The sequence below is a fragment of the Anoplophora glabripennis genome, unplaced genomic scaffold, assembly GCF_000390285.2.
Source record: "Anoplophora glabripennis isolate ALB-LARVAE unplaced genomic scaffold, Agla_2.0 scaffold1879, whole genome shotgun sequence".
Taxonomy (NCBI): Eukaryota; Metazoa; Arthropoda; class Insecta; order Coleoptera; family Cerambycidae; genus Anoplophora; species Anoplophora glabripennis.
This window is the reverse complement of record NW_019417955.1, coordinates 12,280-27,970: the sequence shown is the minus strand read 5'-3', so window position 1 is coordinate 27,970 and position 15,691 is coordinate 12,280. Positions and strand designations below refer to the sequence as shown.

Here is a 15,691-nt window from a genome sequence, read left to right as displayed (position 1 = left end):
TGTCCAGGCCTACACGAGATGAGGCAGGATAAAGAGGGATAATCCCCCTCGATCCCAAATCATTGAGGCCAATTTCTAGCCATAGAATAATGGCGCGTAGCCATGGAATAATGGCGGCGGTTTACGAACGTTTGTAAAGATATCTGTAACATCGACAATGCAAAATTTATAATTTAAAAAATAAGTGACCATTTCACCGTCAAAAATTTTATAACGTTCGCTGAGGTTCTTGGAGTTGTGTAGATTTTTATTTACATTTTATTATTAGATTTTATATGTTCTTGGGCCGTGTTTAGTGAATGTTTTTAAAAAAATGTTTATAAAAACCATCGTTTTAGATGGTTTCAAGTCGTATGGACAAAGGACTGAAATAACTGGATTTGACGAACAATTCAATGCTATTACAGGTTTGAATGGCAGTGGTAAATCAAATATCCTCGATTCAATCTGCTTCGTTTTGGGAATCTCAAATTTAAGCCATGTGAGTATTTATAAATATAAAATAAATATATAAATTCTAATTTGTAACCTTAATTTTGTTGGTAGGTTAGAGCAGGAAGTTTGCAAGATCTTATATACAAGAGTGGACAAGCAGGAGTTAATAAGGCAACAGTTTCTATAACTTTTGATAATAGAAATCCAGCTCAATGCCCCCCTGGGTTTGAAAACTTTCAAGAAATTACAATTACAAGACAAATTGTTATGGGAGGGAAAAATAAATACATGATAAATGGTACAAATGTGCCTAATAAAAAAGTACAAGATCTTTTTTGTTCTATACAATTAAATGTAAATAATCCTCATTTTTTAATTATGCAAGGAAAAGTAACGAAGGTGTTGAATATGAAGGCTCCCGAGGTAAGATTTTTTTACTTATATCTGTGGTACATCTTTTACTCATTCAACTTTAATTTTGTATTGAACCATTCATCTATATTGTTTTCTAATCATCATTACGAACCACAAAGCAAAAGATAATGGCTTCTATGCCCGTGTACCTATAGTTGATACTGAAATCTAAATCATGAGAATGACTCGTCCGAGTTATGCTCACATCTCAAATACAGATGAAGTCTTGTAAAGGAAACTTTGTCAGTGAGGAATGTGGTTATTTCGGTCCCACTTTAGTAGCTTTGATTTTACTGTAGTAGTTTATAAATATCGGAATTGTGTTTCTTTTATATACATATATATGATTTGATTTATATACATTTAACTCTTAATATTAAAGAATAACTTCTAATTACTAATGTCATACCTAACAAAGTACACCTCAAGGTTCGATTAATCGACTGGAGGATGAGACATTGCTAAGAATGTGTAAAGTCATACTCAAGATTGAGTTTGGTCGAAGTATCTATTATAATGTAATGATTTGTATTTTATATTCTTCCGTTACTGTATTTCATAATGTTTTGTTATTGCATTTTATAGTATGCCTGCGCCAGGTTTCTGTAGCTCTTTTAGATATTTTAGCCTACTCGTAAATTAGTTAAATAAGACACAAACTAAATCTAGTTTATTTTGATAAAAAATATACAAGGTGTTTTAGAGAGGTTGGACTCAGTTCCAGATTAACCATAGGACCTATGGAGAAATGGCTCAGTGGTGCCAAGTTCTAAGAGGGCCCTCAGAAAGTATCAAATTTTGCATTTTAAATGGAATATGTCTAATTCATTTCTTTATCGAACGGTGCTATGTACAGTTCTGACATTCGACATAGAGGATGCATATATTTAGAGTTTATTAGCAGACAATTAACGGCTGATTATGTTATCAGCAAATGAAAATAAACATCTTAGGTTCTTGTTTACTTAAAAAATAGATGGACGCCAATCGTCTGCAATACCATCACTGGTAATTAATCCAAATCATTATCTTCATAAAAAAAATATAAGAATTTTTTAATCGAAATATGTTTTGAAATACGGTAAATATAAATGTCTAAAAAAAATTTTTTTTACAAAATAGGCATATATGCAAAGGTGCAATATGCACCAATCATTTTTTTCAATGGCTATACTGTATTTAAGAATGTACTTTGAACAAAAAAACTCCTATGCATGTTTAACTGCATTTAACCTTAATTTAAATTAAAAAAAAAATTTAAGATGTCTCATTACAAGTTTTTTTTACAAACTTTTATTTAACTTGACTTGTTAGTATAGGTCAAATATTGCAACTGAATTTTAAAACAGTTATCCCCAACCGATTGAGCTGAAATTTTGCATACACGTTTAGTTTGGATGACAATGCATGGTTAACTAAGTGACGTCATTCTAAATCCAATATGGCGGACCAGTTATTTTTTATGCACCCCCATGATATGGGTATCAAATGACAGGATTTGCTGAGAAGAATACGAAAATAAAATAATGTCACTAAAAGCTTGTAAAAAAATATACCTACATGAACTTATTTTTTAAATAAAGTTACATAACATTTCTTAGAGGTAGATAGCATTAAGAAGACTACACTTATTCAGTTTCCAAAATACTTAGTTGAAATCCTAGTTTTTTTTTTCATGGGAGTGCCTCTTAGCATTTCCACCATTAATTGAGAAAGAACCCCGTACAAACATTATGGGTTTGAGTTCCCGATCGATTCGTCTGAATTTTTGATATGTTGTAGTTGACACTCTCCTGATCAAAAGTGTTCGTAGGCCCAAAGTTCGGAAATGAACAGTTTTCGAGATATTGAGGATGCAAAGTCTCAAAAAATGGAATATTTCCATGAACCTGAATATGGAAACAAGCACTTTTGAAAATTATTATTATTCATTCTTGTATTATTTATCGTTTTTGGATCAATTTGAGTATTCATAATATGTATCTGGAATCGAAACCAGTACCATTCCACCTCCTGAGGCACCCCCAAAATAAGGGTTGAAAAACTAAAATATTTATATCTCAGGTTATTACGAAATTATCCGTACACTTTTTTCTCATAAATCATTCTATACGACTAAGAGCATATGTGTAGAAATCCTCAAGGCACTTTCATTCCGAAATATCCCTAAAATACGGGTAGAAAAATTAAAACATTTATATCATGTTATGAGATTATCCACCTGTTTTTTTTTTTGTAAATCATTCTATACGGCTAAGAGCATGCATGAGAAACTATTTGAATCATTTCCCCCCCAAATACCCCCAAAATAGGGAATGTACAGAGTGTTTGGAAAAGTTGGTACAAAATTTGAGGAGGTGAAAGTAGAGCCAAAAATAGTAAAAAAAGTTCTTATAAACATTGGTCCTCCGGAGGACCATTACTAAAATATGACCCTCCAAAGAGGTCTTATCATTTGGTTATTTTTTAAAATAACTTTCTTTCTGATTAAGATAATGGAATGAAAATTGTAGGTAAGAATCATACCATGAGGATCTTTAACTATCATAAGTTTCATCAAAATCGGTTATAAATAAGGATAGTTTTCTAACTACTCTTAACAGAAAGTCGAATTTTTTTTATTCCTTTGAATTATCAAGCAAATATTATTTTTTAATGAATTGGACTTTTTTGAAGAAAAAATGTCCCTACCTTTTTCGAATTCTGCGTAGTTTAGTCTGAAATAATTATTTTTTAAATAATGTATGGCTCAGAACAGTAATTTTTTTAACATTTTCACATAGTAGGCATCTTTTATGGTGACAGTTTCATTGTGCAGGGTCCCTTTAGATAAAAAAAATGATCATCGGGGATCCAACACTAGCATACGGCAGCTTTTTGTCAGAGAGCATTAGGGTCGTGGATTGTAATAACTTTCTGGTATCATTGAGGGTACTGGGCGCCACGTAACTTCACATGAAATGTGTTGAGTACTCTAGATTTTTCCAAGTTACGAAATTCAAAATCGTGAAACAAAGATATGATAAAAAAAACAAAGTAATGGTAGAGTGAATGAAATAAAAATGTAATGATATGATTGTAATGATACTTTCAAATGCTATCATTTAAATTCGTACGTTTAACGAATTTTAAATAGGCACCCCTATTTTCTAAATAAACTTTACCCCAGATTCGGTAAGAACGGAAAATTCTATATATCATATGATTTGGCTTCAAACCATCAAGTATGCGACGAACAAAAACGTTCCTAGGTAGTTTTACTAGATTGTTAACCTTCAAGGTCAGTAGCCCAAATCAAATAACATATCTAACATAATCACGTCCCTTTAGTTTTTCAATCCCTATTTTGGGGGTATTTCGGGGTGTAAATGACTCGGGGATATTTCTACACATGCCCTTAGCCATACAGAAGGATTTATAAAAAAAACAGGTGGATAATTTCGTAACAACCCGAGTATAAATATTTTGGTTTTTCTACCCCTATTTGGAGGATGTTTCAGGGTGGAAATAGCTTGAGGATTTTGCCACACATGCTTAGCCGTATAGAATGATTCATGAAAAAAAAACAAGTGGATAATATCATAACCTGAGATATAAATATTTTACTTTTTCAACCCTTATTTTGGGGATGTCCCGGGGGTGTAGTCGTACTGATTTCCATTCCAGATATATGTTATGAATACTCAAATCGATCTAAATCCGATAAATAATAAAAAATGTATAATAATTATTTTCAAAAGTGCTCGTTTCCATGTTTAGGTTCATGGAAATATTCAATTTTTTGAGACTATACATCCTTGAGATCTCGAAAACTGTTTATTTTCGGACTTTGGGACTATGAACATTTTTTATCAGGAGGTTGTCAACTACAACATATCAAAAATTCTGACGAATCGACCAGGAACTCAAACCCATAAGGTATGTGCGGGGTCCTTTGTATACCAGTTTTGTAATTTTTATCTCTTTAATACCCTTTTGTAAGGTGTGATTTTAGATCCTTCACTCGTTAAGGTTTTTTTTCTTGGAGTTAATTGACCCAAAAATAACTTCCTACACAGGATTAGAAAACACCATGTATGTGTATGCATACTCATATAATGATATTGCAAATATCAAAAGAAAATTCCAGGATTGTATTTCTTATCTGCTTGATCACGTAAGCATTAAAAAAGTTGGGAAAGGGCTTCTTAGGAATTTTTTCCAGGGTTGTCGTATTCCTTAATCCTAATCCTAATCTAATAATTACAAACTTCTCTTTAAGATAGCGTAAGCACTGTAAGCAGTGATATTCTGTTCTTTTAATCAATTCTCCTTTTTTCTACAGATGTACTGAACACTCCTTTAAAAAACCCAAAATAAAATCCAATGTTCTGGATTGTTATTAACCATTATCAATTATTTTCATATTTGATGGGGCACCTGTTCACTATGGTGTTTATCTTATAGATTAGTAAAAAAAGTAGCATTTCCTACTCCATAAAATACTTTTTTTGTTCCTCAATACAAACATTTTCTGTGATTTAGAGAGGTGCCAATAGTTTGTGTATTTTTAATAACTGTTTTGAGGAATATGTTTTTCCTAATTTATGGAAGCAAGCCTATATAATTCCAGCTTTCAAAAATTGTAATAAAAATGTAGTAACAATTATAAACTATTCAGTAAACCCAATATATTCAGGTTAGGTTCTTGAAAAAAAATGGTGTACCATCTTCTTAGTAAAGTGAAGCCCATTGTGATTAAATAACATGATTTTTTCCTAATAGGTTGATAGAAACAAATTGGATAAAATATTCTGAATATGTATTGTGTGCATTGGACTGTTATATTCAGATGAATTTTGTGAACACTGATTTTGGTAGTTTTTAATGATTTTTGTCGTACCTATTCAATGGGTGATAAGTTGTATTTTTAAATGGCCTCAATTTTTCATGTTATGCAACTATTTCTGGTGTGCCTTAAAGTTCCCATTTGGAGCCACTGGTTTTTGTTATCTACCTAAATGACATATGCTCACATTTTCATAACATTAAATTTTTAATGTATGCCTATGGCATATTTTTTTAAGTAAACAGTAGGTATAGCCAAGATTCTTTGAGTATCCTTCAATGACTTTTTCTTGACATAAATATTTGTTTATTACTTTTATTAGGAACATTAACACATTGACTGTATGAGTATTCTAATGAATACACACATAGTTGGGTCCAAAGTATGTATTTATTCAAATAGGCTGTGGCTTAGCATGGACTAATCTAGATGTGGGTGAAGTCGCATCAGCGAGGCCTTTTTCTTTCAGTATCATTTCCAAGATTAATGCAGAGATCCTACCATATTTTTGTGAATACAAATGCAAACCCAAGACACATTCATGATATTGAAATATAAGTGTGCGAGGAATATTGAAATGCATATCGGCGATGTGAGCCTAGCTCAGCGTCAGACCATTTATTCCGTATATATATTTTCAAGAAAAGAATGGTGAAAAATCAAAAAGTTCGTATACAAAATTATTTATTTGCGAGGAAACTAGCGAAGTCATGATGATTTGTAAATTTCATCATTGTGAGGTGTGTAATACTTCCTGTTTATGCGCAATTAATAAAATATGTTATGTTAGCATTTTATAGAATACGTTTAGTTTTGATGTGCACAGTACATAGTTGAAAGAACCCTGTTAAGCTTATGTAAGGATATTAACTGAAATAAGTATTCAAAATTTCTGAGCTTGTAAAACAAGTCGAAAAATGACGAAAACTTTAATACAATTTTTCCTAAGGGAGCAACGCTCTCCTAAAGGGGTAACCTCGGAAACAGTTTTTAATGTGTAACATCCAAACGGCTTGACATTAAGTCACGAAATTTTGGTGAGATATTAACCTTGACGTGACCTTGCTTAATAAGTTTCATAAAATACATTTCAAAATTTGCTACAGGGGCGTGAGAAAATGCAGGACCCAGGGACAAATTTAATCATATCTTTTTTGTAGTCAATTTTTTCTAGTTCCTGACTCGAAAATATTGAAATTTTAAGTATTTAACATAAAAAAGGTCCTCTTGTTAAATTTCACTAGGATGTGCCGTTTTCCAGTAAAATCGATTTCAATCATTCCCAACGTGCTCCAAATTCAACTTTCATTACATGGCAAAATAAATTAATTGCAGTGTGCCATGGGGAAAACAACTAGTCTGAGAGTTAACAGAAATGTCAAATTTTTAACACTCTTAATAGTAACAAATAAAAATATGGTGATATAAATAAAAGCTAAAAAATAGATACATATGAGATTATTTATTAAACTATTGTAAGCGGCTGAAACTTCTACGTAACATTATAACAAATTTAAACCATTTAGTTTAGTTTAACAAATTAACCAAATATCTTAATTTGTTTAGCAGAAAATGTGCCCTAGTCAAGAAGACAGACTAGATTCAACTTTCAAAATGTTCGCCGTTTGCCCTAATACACGCACATAACCTGTTTTCCAAAGAAAATAGGTTCCGGTATAGTTTGTGCTCCACATTGAGTTCATTAAATGCATTTTCTATATGCTGACACAACTGTTCCTCATTGTCAACAGCTTGGAAATACACTTTTTGTTTCATTTGACCCCACACGTTAAAATCCATTGGGTTGAGGTCTGGTGACCGTGGAGGCCAATTTACGGCAGCATCATTTCCTCGGCCAATCCAGCGATTTGGGAAGTGCTCGTTTAACCACTGTCGACATTGACGGTTGAAGTGAGGAGGGGTGCCGTCATGCATGTACCATAAGGAACCTCGTCTTACCAAAGGAATATCCTCTAAAAATTCATACAATCTAGTAGGCAAAAATTGATGGTACATTGCTCCGGTTAAATTTCCAGGCATGACGTGATATTCAAATAGATTATTTCCTAATGTGGCAGCCCAAACATTTATTTTAAATGAATGCTGATAATGGGTTACCTTCCGATCATTAGGATTTTCTTCAGCCCACATATGTTCATTGTGCATATTAACCCTTTCGCTGCTCCAGACGTATAAATACGTTTCTGTCAGAACTGCTCCAGGCGTATATATACGTTTCTCATAGAAAAACTATTTATAACGATAGGCTGCTATCGCCGTATTTATACGCTAAATCAGCATGTGTACACGGGCCAATTGCAGCTAAGCGGCCGCCCAAATAAATTTAGGGGGAGGGATAGGAACACGTTTTTGCACGTTGCAGGTTTCAGTATGGATTAGTAGATAAATGCACTATGTTGTAATTATCGAATAATCTTAACATGGCACGTTTTACACGAAAGCACTATTATACGGATGAAGAGTTGTATGAAATTTTAGCCAACAGTGAAAGTGATAACGAGAGCAATATTAGCGGTGAATCAGAAAAATACGGCTGGTACGACGAGGATGAACCAACTGCAAGTCCGAGTACTTCAAAAAAACAACATCAAAATGTATCTCCGGAAGATTTGGCTGATATTGAGGCTTCCTCTAGTTCCGAATCCGAAACAGAGGAAATTATAGACCAACCTGAGACACCTAAAAAAAAACAAAAGTCACAATATATATGGACAAATTCAAATTTAAATCCTCAGATTCATAATTTTGAAAATACAAATTCTGGCTGTAAAGTACCCGAATTAGATGAGTCATGTACCCCATTAGATTGTTTCAAAATATTTTTTGATGAAGACATAATGGAGTATATTGCTCAACAGACTAATTTATTTGCCAAATATGTTTGTGATACCGAAGAAATCTCAAAAAATTCTAGAATAAATCGCTGGAGAGATACAAAGCCCGCCGAGCTCTATTGTTTTCTGGCAACCAATTTTCTTATGTCTCAAGTGAAAAAGAATAAAATAAACAGTTACTGGAGTAATAATAAGCTGTTAGCTACTCCTATTTTTTCTCAAATTATGGCAAGGGACAGATACCTTTTATTACTGAAAATGCTCCATTTTGCAGATAATACATCAAAACCAGAAAATGATGTGTTATGGAAACTTAGAAGGATCCTAGATCATCTTCGAATGGTATTCCCCAAAACTCTGTATCCTTTTCAAAATTTGTGCATAGACGAAAGTTTACTTCTATTCAAAGGGCGCGTATTCTTCAAGCAATATATACCGTCAAACCGCCACAGGTTTGGCATTAAGTTTTTTATATTATGCGACTGCAAAACTGGATATATACTCGATTTCATCATATATGTTGGTGCGTCAACGGAAATAAAAAAAAATGAAAATCTTACTGCAGATATTGGAATCTCTGGAAATATTGTGATTACTTTACTAGAGCCTTATTTAGGTAAAGGGCATTCATTGTACGTGGACAACTGGTACACAAGCCCAGCATTGTTTTCTTACTTGCACGAGAACAAGACAAATGCGTGCGGAACGGTAAAAAAAAAATAGAAAGAACATGCCCTCTTTATCAAAAATACTAGAAAGAGGACAAGTTGAATGCATGTCTACAGATACCCTTTTGGCTCTAAAATGGAAAGATAAAAGAGATGTTAGAATGCTCTCAACTTTCCACACCAATGTACAGAGACCTACAGGAATTATAGATAGAAACACCCAAGAAAAAATAAAAAAACCTGCATGCATATTGGATTATAATGAAAATATGGGTTCAATAGATCGAAGTGATATGCTACTGAGTTCTGTGGAGTGTGTTCGCAAATCGATCAAGTGGTATAAAAAACTGTTTTTTCACTTTGTGGATTTATCATTACTAAACTCTCATGCCATTTTCAAAACTGTAACAGGAAAAAATATTTCTGTATTGGATTTTCAAATGGCTCTTATAAAGCAAATGTTAGAAGTTTATCACGAACCACAAACCGAATCCAGGTCTGGAAGAAGATCTGCAGATGGGGATAATCCGTTATGCCTAACTGAGCGCCACTTCATATCCTTAATACCAGCAACGGGCAAGAAAAAAACAGCGCAGAGAAAATGCGTTGTTTGTGCAAAACATAATAAAAGAAGCGACACCAGATATATGTGTAGTCTGTGCGATGTTCCTCTTTGCCTGTCTATTTGTTTTGAAAGGTATCATACATGTAAATATTATTAGATGGCTTAAACGTTAATTTTTTTATAACTAATGTTTTAATTCTGTTCCCTTTATTTGTTTTAACATATTAAAATTCTAGTTTGTTTTGTTATATTTTTTTAAATATATACGTTCTTCAAAAATAAAATTATTTTTATTTTCAAAAACAGTTTTAATTTTATTGTGAATAACTTAAGTGTCTCTGTTTTATAAACGTATGTAACAAATATTTTTGTTTTGTAAATTTTACCGTAAGCTGCTCTGGACGTATATATACGCAGCGCGCCAAAAAGTGCCGCACCACGATCATGGACCTGGGAAGTAATTGCGCAGCGGAAGGGTTAAAAACACCGCTTCTGGTAAAGGTAGCTTCATCGGTAAAAATAATATTCTATAGAAACATCGGATCTTCGGCTTGCCTGTCTAAAACCAACTGACAAAACTGTCTGCACATGGGCCCGTCTGCCTCTCTCAAAATTGTTCCTTTTTTTTAACGTACCCCGTTCTCGCAAACGCCTTTCTGTGCAAAGAAATGTTTTGTAATTGGGCACATTTCTGTTGGGGAACTTTTCACCGTATCGTTGTGCGGCTGCTCTTGCGCTTCCATGACATTCACCTAACGTCGAAAGCATATCTACATACTCAGAAAATGTATACTGTTGCATTTTTAAATTATTTGATATTTTTATTTACTATAAAACGGCACTGCGAATACTCAAATGAAACAAATTTGAAACTAAAAATACTTTACATTTCTGTTAACTGTCAGACTAGTTGTGTTCCCCATGGCACACTGCAATTAATTTATTTTGTTATGTAAATGGCACATCCTAGTGAAATTTAACAAGAGGACCTTTTTTATGTTTAATACTTCAAATTTCAATATTTTCGAGTCAGGAACTAGAAAAAATTGACTACAAAATAGATATGATTAAATTTGTCCCTGGGTCCTGCATTTTCTCACTCCCCTGTAGCAAATTTTGAAATGTATTTTATGAGACTTATTAAGAAGCAAGGTCACTTCAAGGTTAATATCTCACCAAAATTTTGTGACTTAATGTCGAGCCGTTTGGATGTTACACATTAAAAACTGTTTCCGAGGTTACCCCTTTAGGAGAGCGTAGCTGCCTTAGGAGCCGCCACTGACAAAAATTTTCTAAAGTTTTCATCATTTTTCGACTTGTTTTACAAGCTCAGAAATTTTCAATACTTATTTCAGTTACACCTTGTAATCAGCTTATTAATATATTTGTAACCTAGGGAATGATCGATATAATAACTAATAAACTTTAGCAAGTAATCCCAAACATTGAAACAAAATTTATACTCAAATATCGATTTTCAAACTTGGTGGGGGTTTTGATCAGACCCATAAATGAGTATTGTGATGGTTTTAATAAACCATGTCTTTGAAATGATGCTTCATCAACAAACAAAATATTGGATAAAATATTTAATTTTTTTTTTAAATATGCATATACCACTGACAAATATCTATCTTGTTAGGTAAATCGGCAGCAGTCAATTCTTGCACAGGTTGTTGGTGGTAGGGGTATAAAAGATTATCATGAGCAATATCTGAAATTGTGGTATGATAACCATTGTTATCATACTGTGATATGAGGTAATAAATTCTTTATTTATTAACAAAAATGTCTGTTTTGGATGTTAATATTCCTGGAGGTATTAAATCTGAAATACTAATTTATAAAATCAAAAATATGTCCCCAACGGTTGACTAGCCATTTTCAATAAGTAATTATTAAGAAAAAAATATTGTTTATTTTTCACTTTGATACCCTGTATCTTTTTTATTATGCGACTTAGGATGTTACGTTAAATTAACTTATTTCCACCTAAGGAATCTATGGTATCATTTGTGCCCCTTCATTTAAATATACCCTGTATATACAGGAAACATTTTATATGTATATTTTGAAACTATTAAACATAAAAAATACTCATGGCAATATTGATCGAACTACCCATATATTGTGGCAGCTAATGTGTTAATAAGTATTCTTTTGAATATAATCTTACAATTAATCAAATTAACTTTAAACAGGTGTCTGAAATTAAAAACGGAATTATTTTCAACAGTTAAATTATATTTGTCGCATAAATTATGATGTAGCAAAAGGCACTAATATGTTAGGTTTTATTAGAAGTAGCAGATCTTTTAAATCACCCTAAGCTCTATGCTCACAATATACAGGGTGGTTGGAAAAATTGGTACAAAATTTAAGGAGGTGAAAGTAGAGCTAAAAATTTTAAAAAAAAGTTCCTATAAACATTTGTCCTCCGGAGCACCGTTACTACGATATGGCCCTACAAAGGGGTTTATCATTTGGATATTTTTTAAAATAACTTTCTTTCTGTTTAAGATAATGGAATGAAAATTGTAAGTAATAATCATACCATAAGGGTTTTTAACTATTATAAGTTTTATCAAAATTGGTTATAAATAAGGATAGTTTTTTTTTTCTAACTACCCTTAACAGAAATTTTGTGCCTGAATTATCAAGCAAATAATATTATTTTTTAAAGAATGAAGAAAAAATGTCTATTTTTTTTTCGAATTCTGGGTATTTAGTCAGAAATAATTATTTTTTAAATAATATATGGCTCATAACTAACATTTTTTAAACATTTTCACATAGTAGGCATCTTTCATGGTGACAGTTTCGTTGTAATGATACTAATGATTAATACATTTCTTAGTTGTGATCTTTGTACTTGACTTTGCAATTCATTTGATTTTTTTACAACCATGAACCATCATGCTTTTATTAACCGTGAATATGTCGATATGCATTTTATTTATGGTTTCTGTAATGGAAATAGTTTGGCGGCTCAAAAAAAGTATCAGCAACGTTTCTCTGATAGAAGGCAACCTTCTGCAAGATAGTTTGGGAAATATATTATTTATAGCTATACAAAAAACATTCAGCTTAATGAGGAAGAAAATGTTATTCTCAGTTTTGACTATACAAAAATCGACATTTAGGGCATTTATGCTTTAAGCGCTTGTAGTTAATTACATATAAAATAAAATATATTGAAAATTAGTGATACTACTTAATGAGAGAAAACCTCTACTTTATGTTAAAATAAAAACTGAAGTGGTAAGACCACTTATCAAAAAAATTACTTGGGGAGTATTTTGTTCAGTTCTGTAAATGTACTTGCTTCGGTTACTATATCAAAGAGTACTATTATAGCATACCAAATTTTATTAAAATCAGACAACGAATTAACTTTAACGTCATCTAACGGCTAAACAAAGCAACTTGGTTAAAATACTGTACTTTAAGGTTTACTACATGCACCTATCACTATTTGTTGGTTCATTTACAAATCAACTTGTATACACACACATGAGTGAGATATAACCTACAAAGTATGTTATACATACTTTAAATTATGGCCTCACTATAAAAATATTATCATTATTGAATAAACTAATTACAATTTGCCTTTATACAGGAAGATAGAAAATTGTGCACTATGAGGTTAGATTGTTGTTGGATATGTGTCCTCGTCGGATTCTCAAGTGTCATTCCTATCTTAATTGTCATTGCTACACAATAACTACTGGTCCACGGGCCCACTTACAAAGAAAAAAATTATTACCAGCAAGCTGTAACTTTGCGTGCAGCTTAAGTTTGACGAGTCTCCCAAGATTTGACTATGAGGAAAATTCAACAGTGGTAAGTTTTCCCTTGATTTTCAGGAAAACATGTAAATCTGGCATAAACATGGAATGTTATGACCAGCACTTTTTTTTTAACTTTAAATGAAAGATATATATTTTTAAACCCCCTAAAAAATTTGTCTGACAAAAAGGTTGGTCATTTGAGTTTGTCCCCCACCCTAAATATGTCGATTTGGTGACATTATGGTTGGTGACAACCAGCAAGCTGATTTTTCTGGGAGGGTTTGGTAATAAAGATTTGAAATGAAAGTATCTAATTGTCCAACAAAATTCTTGAGAAGTTTTGCAGTGGGACGCCCCGAAGATGTCAACTTAACGACAACATGGTTGGTGATAACCAGCTGTCGGACAAAAGCGTCATTTAAAAAAAAGCAAAAATAAACCGAAAAATTAAATGGCCCAAAAAAATAACCGGTTTTTTTTGCTTGTCCGACAAAATTAAACGATAAAATTTTGCGGTTTCAATACTTACGCATGATGTAGAAGAAAAATTTATATTTAATAAAAAAAATATATGAATAAAAAAAATTTGTTTAAATTTCTTAAATTTCAAAATAAATATATATAATTTAAATTTATTTTTTTATACAATTACAAAAAAATTCTATACAGGGTGGTCCCGAGCTAATAGGTTCATGCGTAAATCAGCTTGCTGGTTGTTACCAACTATAATGTCACCAAATCTACATATGGATGGGGGACAAACTCAAAATATCAACATTTTTGTCGGACAGATTTTTTAGGGGGTTTAAAAAAATATATCTTTCATTTAAACTTAAAAAAAAGTGCTGGTCATAACAATCCATGTTTATGCCAGATTGACATGTTTTCCTGAAAATCACGGGAAAACTTACCACTGTTGAATTTTCCTCGTGGTCAAATTTTGGGAGACTCGTCAAACTTAAGCTGCATGCAAAGTTACAGCTTGCTGGTAATCATTTTTTTCTTTGTACGTGGGCCCGTGGACTATACTGGCACACAGTGTCCTTTAATTCACAGAGTAGTTGTTTCCAATATCATTACTTAAAGGCCATCTATTGCTTCTTATTTAGGAAAATGTAATTATTTAATAGACCATTTTTTTTTAAAGATACTAGCTATGGTGGAAGAAGCAGCTGGTACAAGGATGTATGAAGTAAAAAGACAAGCAGCACAAAAAACAATTGATAAAAAAGATGCCAAACTTTTAGAATTTCACACGGTAAATTTGTAAAATTATTTTTGGTATGTTTTAATGATTTATTTGTAGATATTTACAGAAGAAATATCCCCAAAATTGGAAAAATTGCGTGAGGAAAGAGCAGAATATTTGGAATATCAACGTGTCAACAGAGAATTAGAACACATGCTTGGATTATATGAAGTTTGGCAATTTATTCAATCAAAGCAAACTGTAGCCAATGCTAAAAACGAATTAGAATCTGTACAAGAACGTATTAAAAATATGGAAAATAATATTGAGAACAACAAGCAATTAATTATACAGCTAGAACAGGATATGAAGGAACTTGCTAGTAATTCTGAATCTGTATGTACTTATCTTGATTTAATTCATTCAGTAACTAGACTGAAAAACGGGGAAAAAGTTGCTTCATTCTGGATTTTTTTTGTTTTAAGGTACAACCACATGGGATCTTTATAAAATGATTGACTAGGTCTCTGGCCATTCCATATGGGCAATTACAATATTTTTTAATAATAACCCGGGAGCCAGCGACCTTTTTTGATGACCAAAAGAGCAAAAGCTGAAAAGTTTTCGTACGCTTCATTTGGTGTCACTAGTAAGAGAATCGACTTCCAGCTCGCGACTTCCAGGGGGTATAGTTGCGGCAGTGTCCCAAACACGAAAAATAGTCATTAGAAAAAACTAATACTGCAAAAGCTGAGACTTTGTCGACATGTTGATTATGTTATAAACAAACGAAAAAACGCAATCAGCTAACTTTAGAGTGGGGGATTATGCCTCAGCTTTTCATCTAAATAAGTCAAAAATATGCGCTAGGTAAACTGATACCGCAAAAGCTGAAATTTGGTAAAGTAATAGTCATCTTAATCAGTTATACGAAAAAAATTGT

The 15,691-nt window shown here is 32.3% G+C and overlaps 1 protein-coding gene across 1 annotated transcript; it reads left to right on the top strand.

Moving 5' to 3' along the window:
- The first annotated feature begins 196 nt into the window (after window positions 1-196).
- Window positions 197-15,258, top strand: LOC108915933 (structural maintenance of chromosomes protein 2-like). The gene is made up of 4 exons (XM_018722092.1): window positions 197-481; window positions 547-858; window positions 14,707-14,817; window positions 14,866-15,258. Exons 1-4 carry the CDS (start codon window positions 314-316, stop codon window positions 15,256-15,258), a joined length of 984 nt encoding a protein of 327 aa, XP_018577608.1. The 5' UTR covers window positions 197-313.
- The last annotated feature ends 433 nt before the right edge of the window (window positions 15,259-15,691 follow it).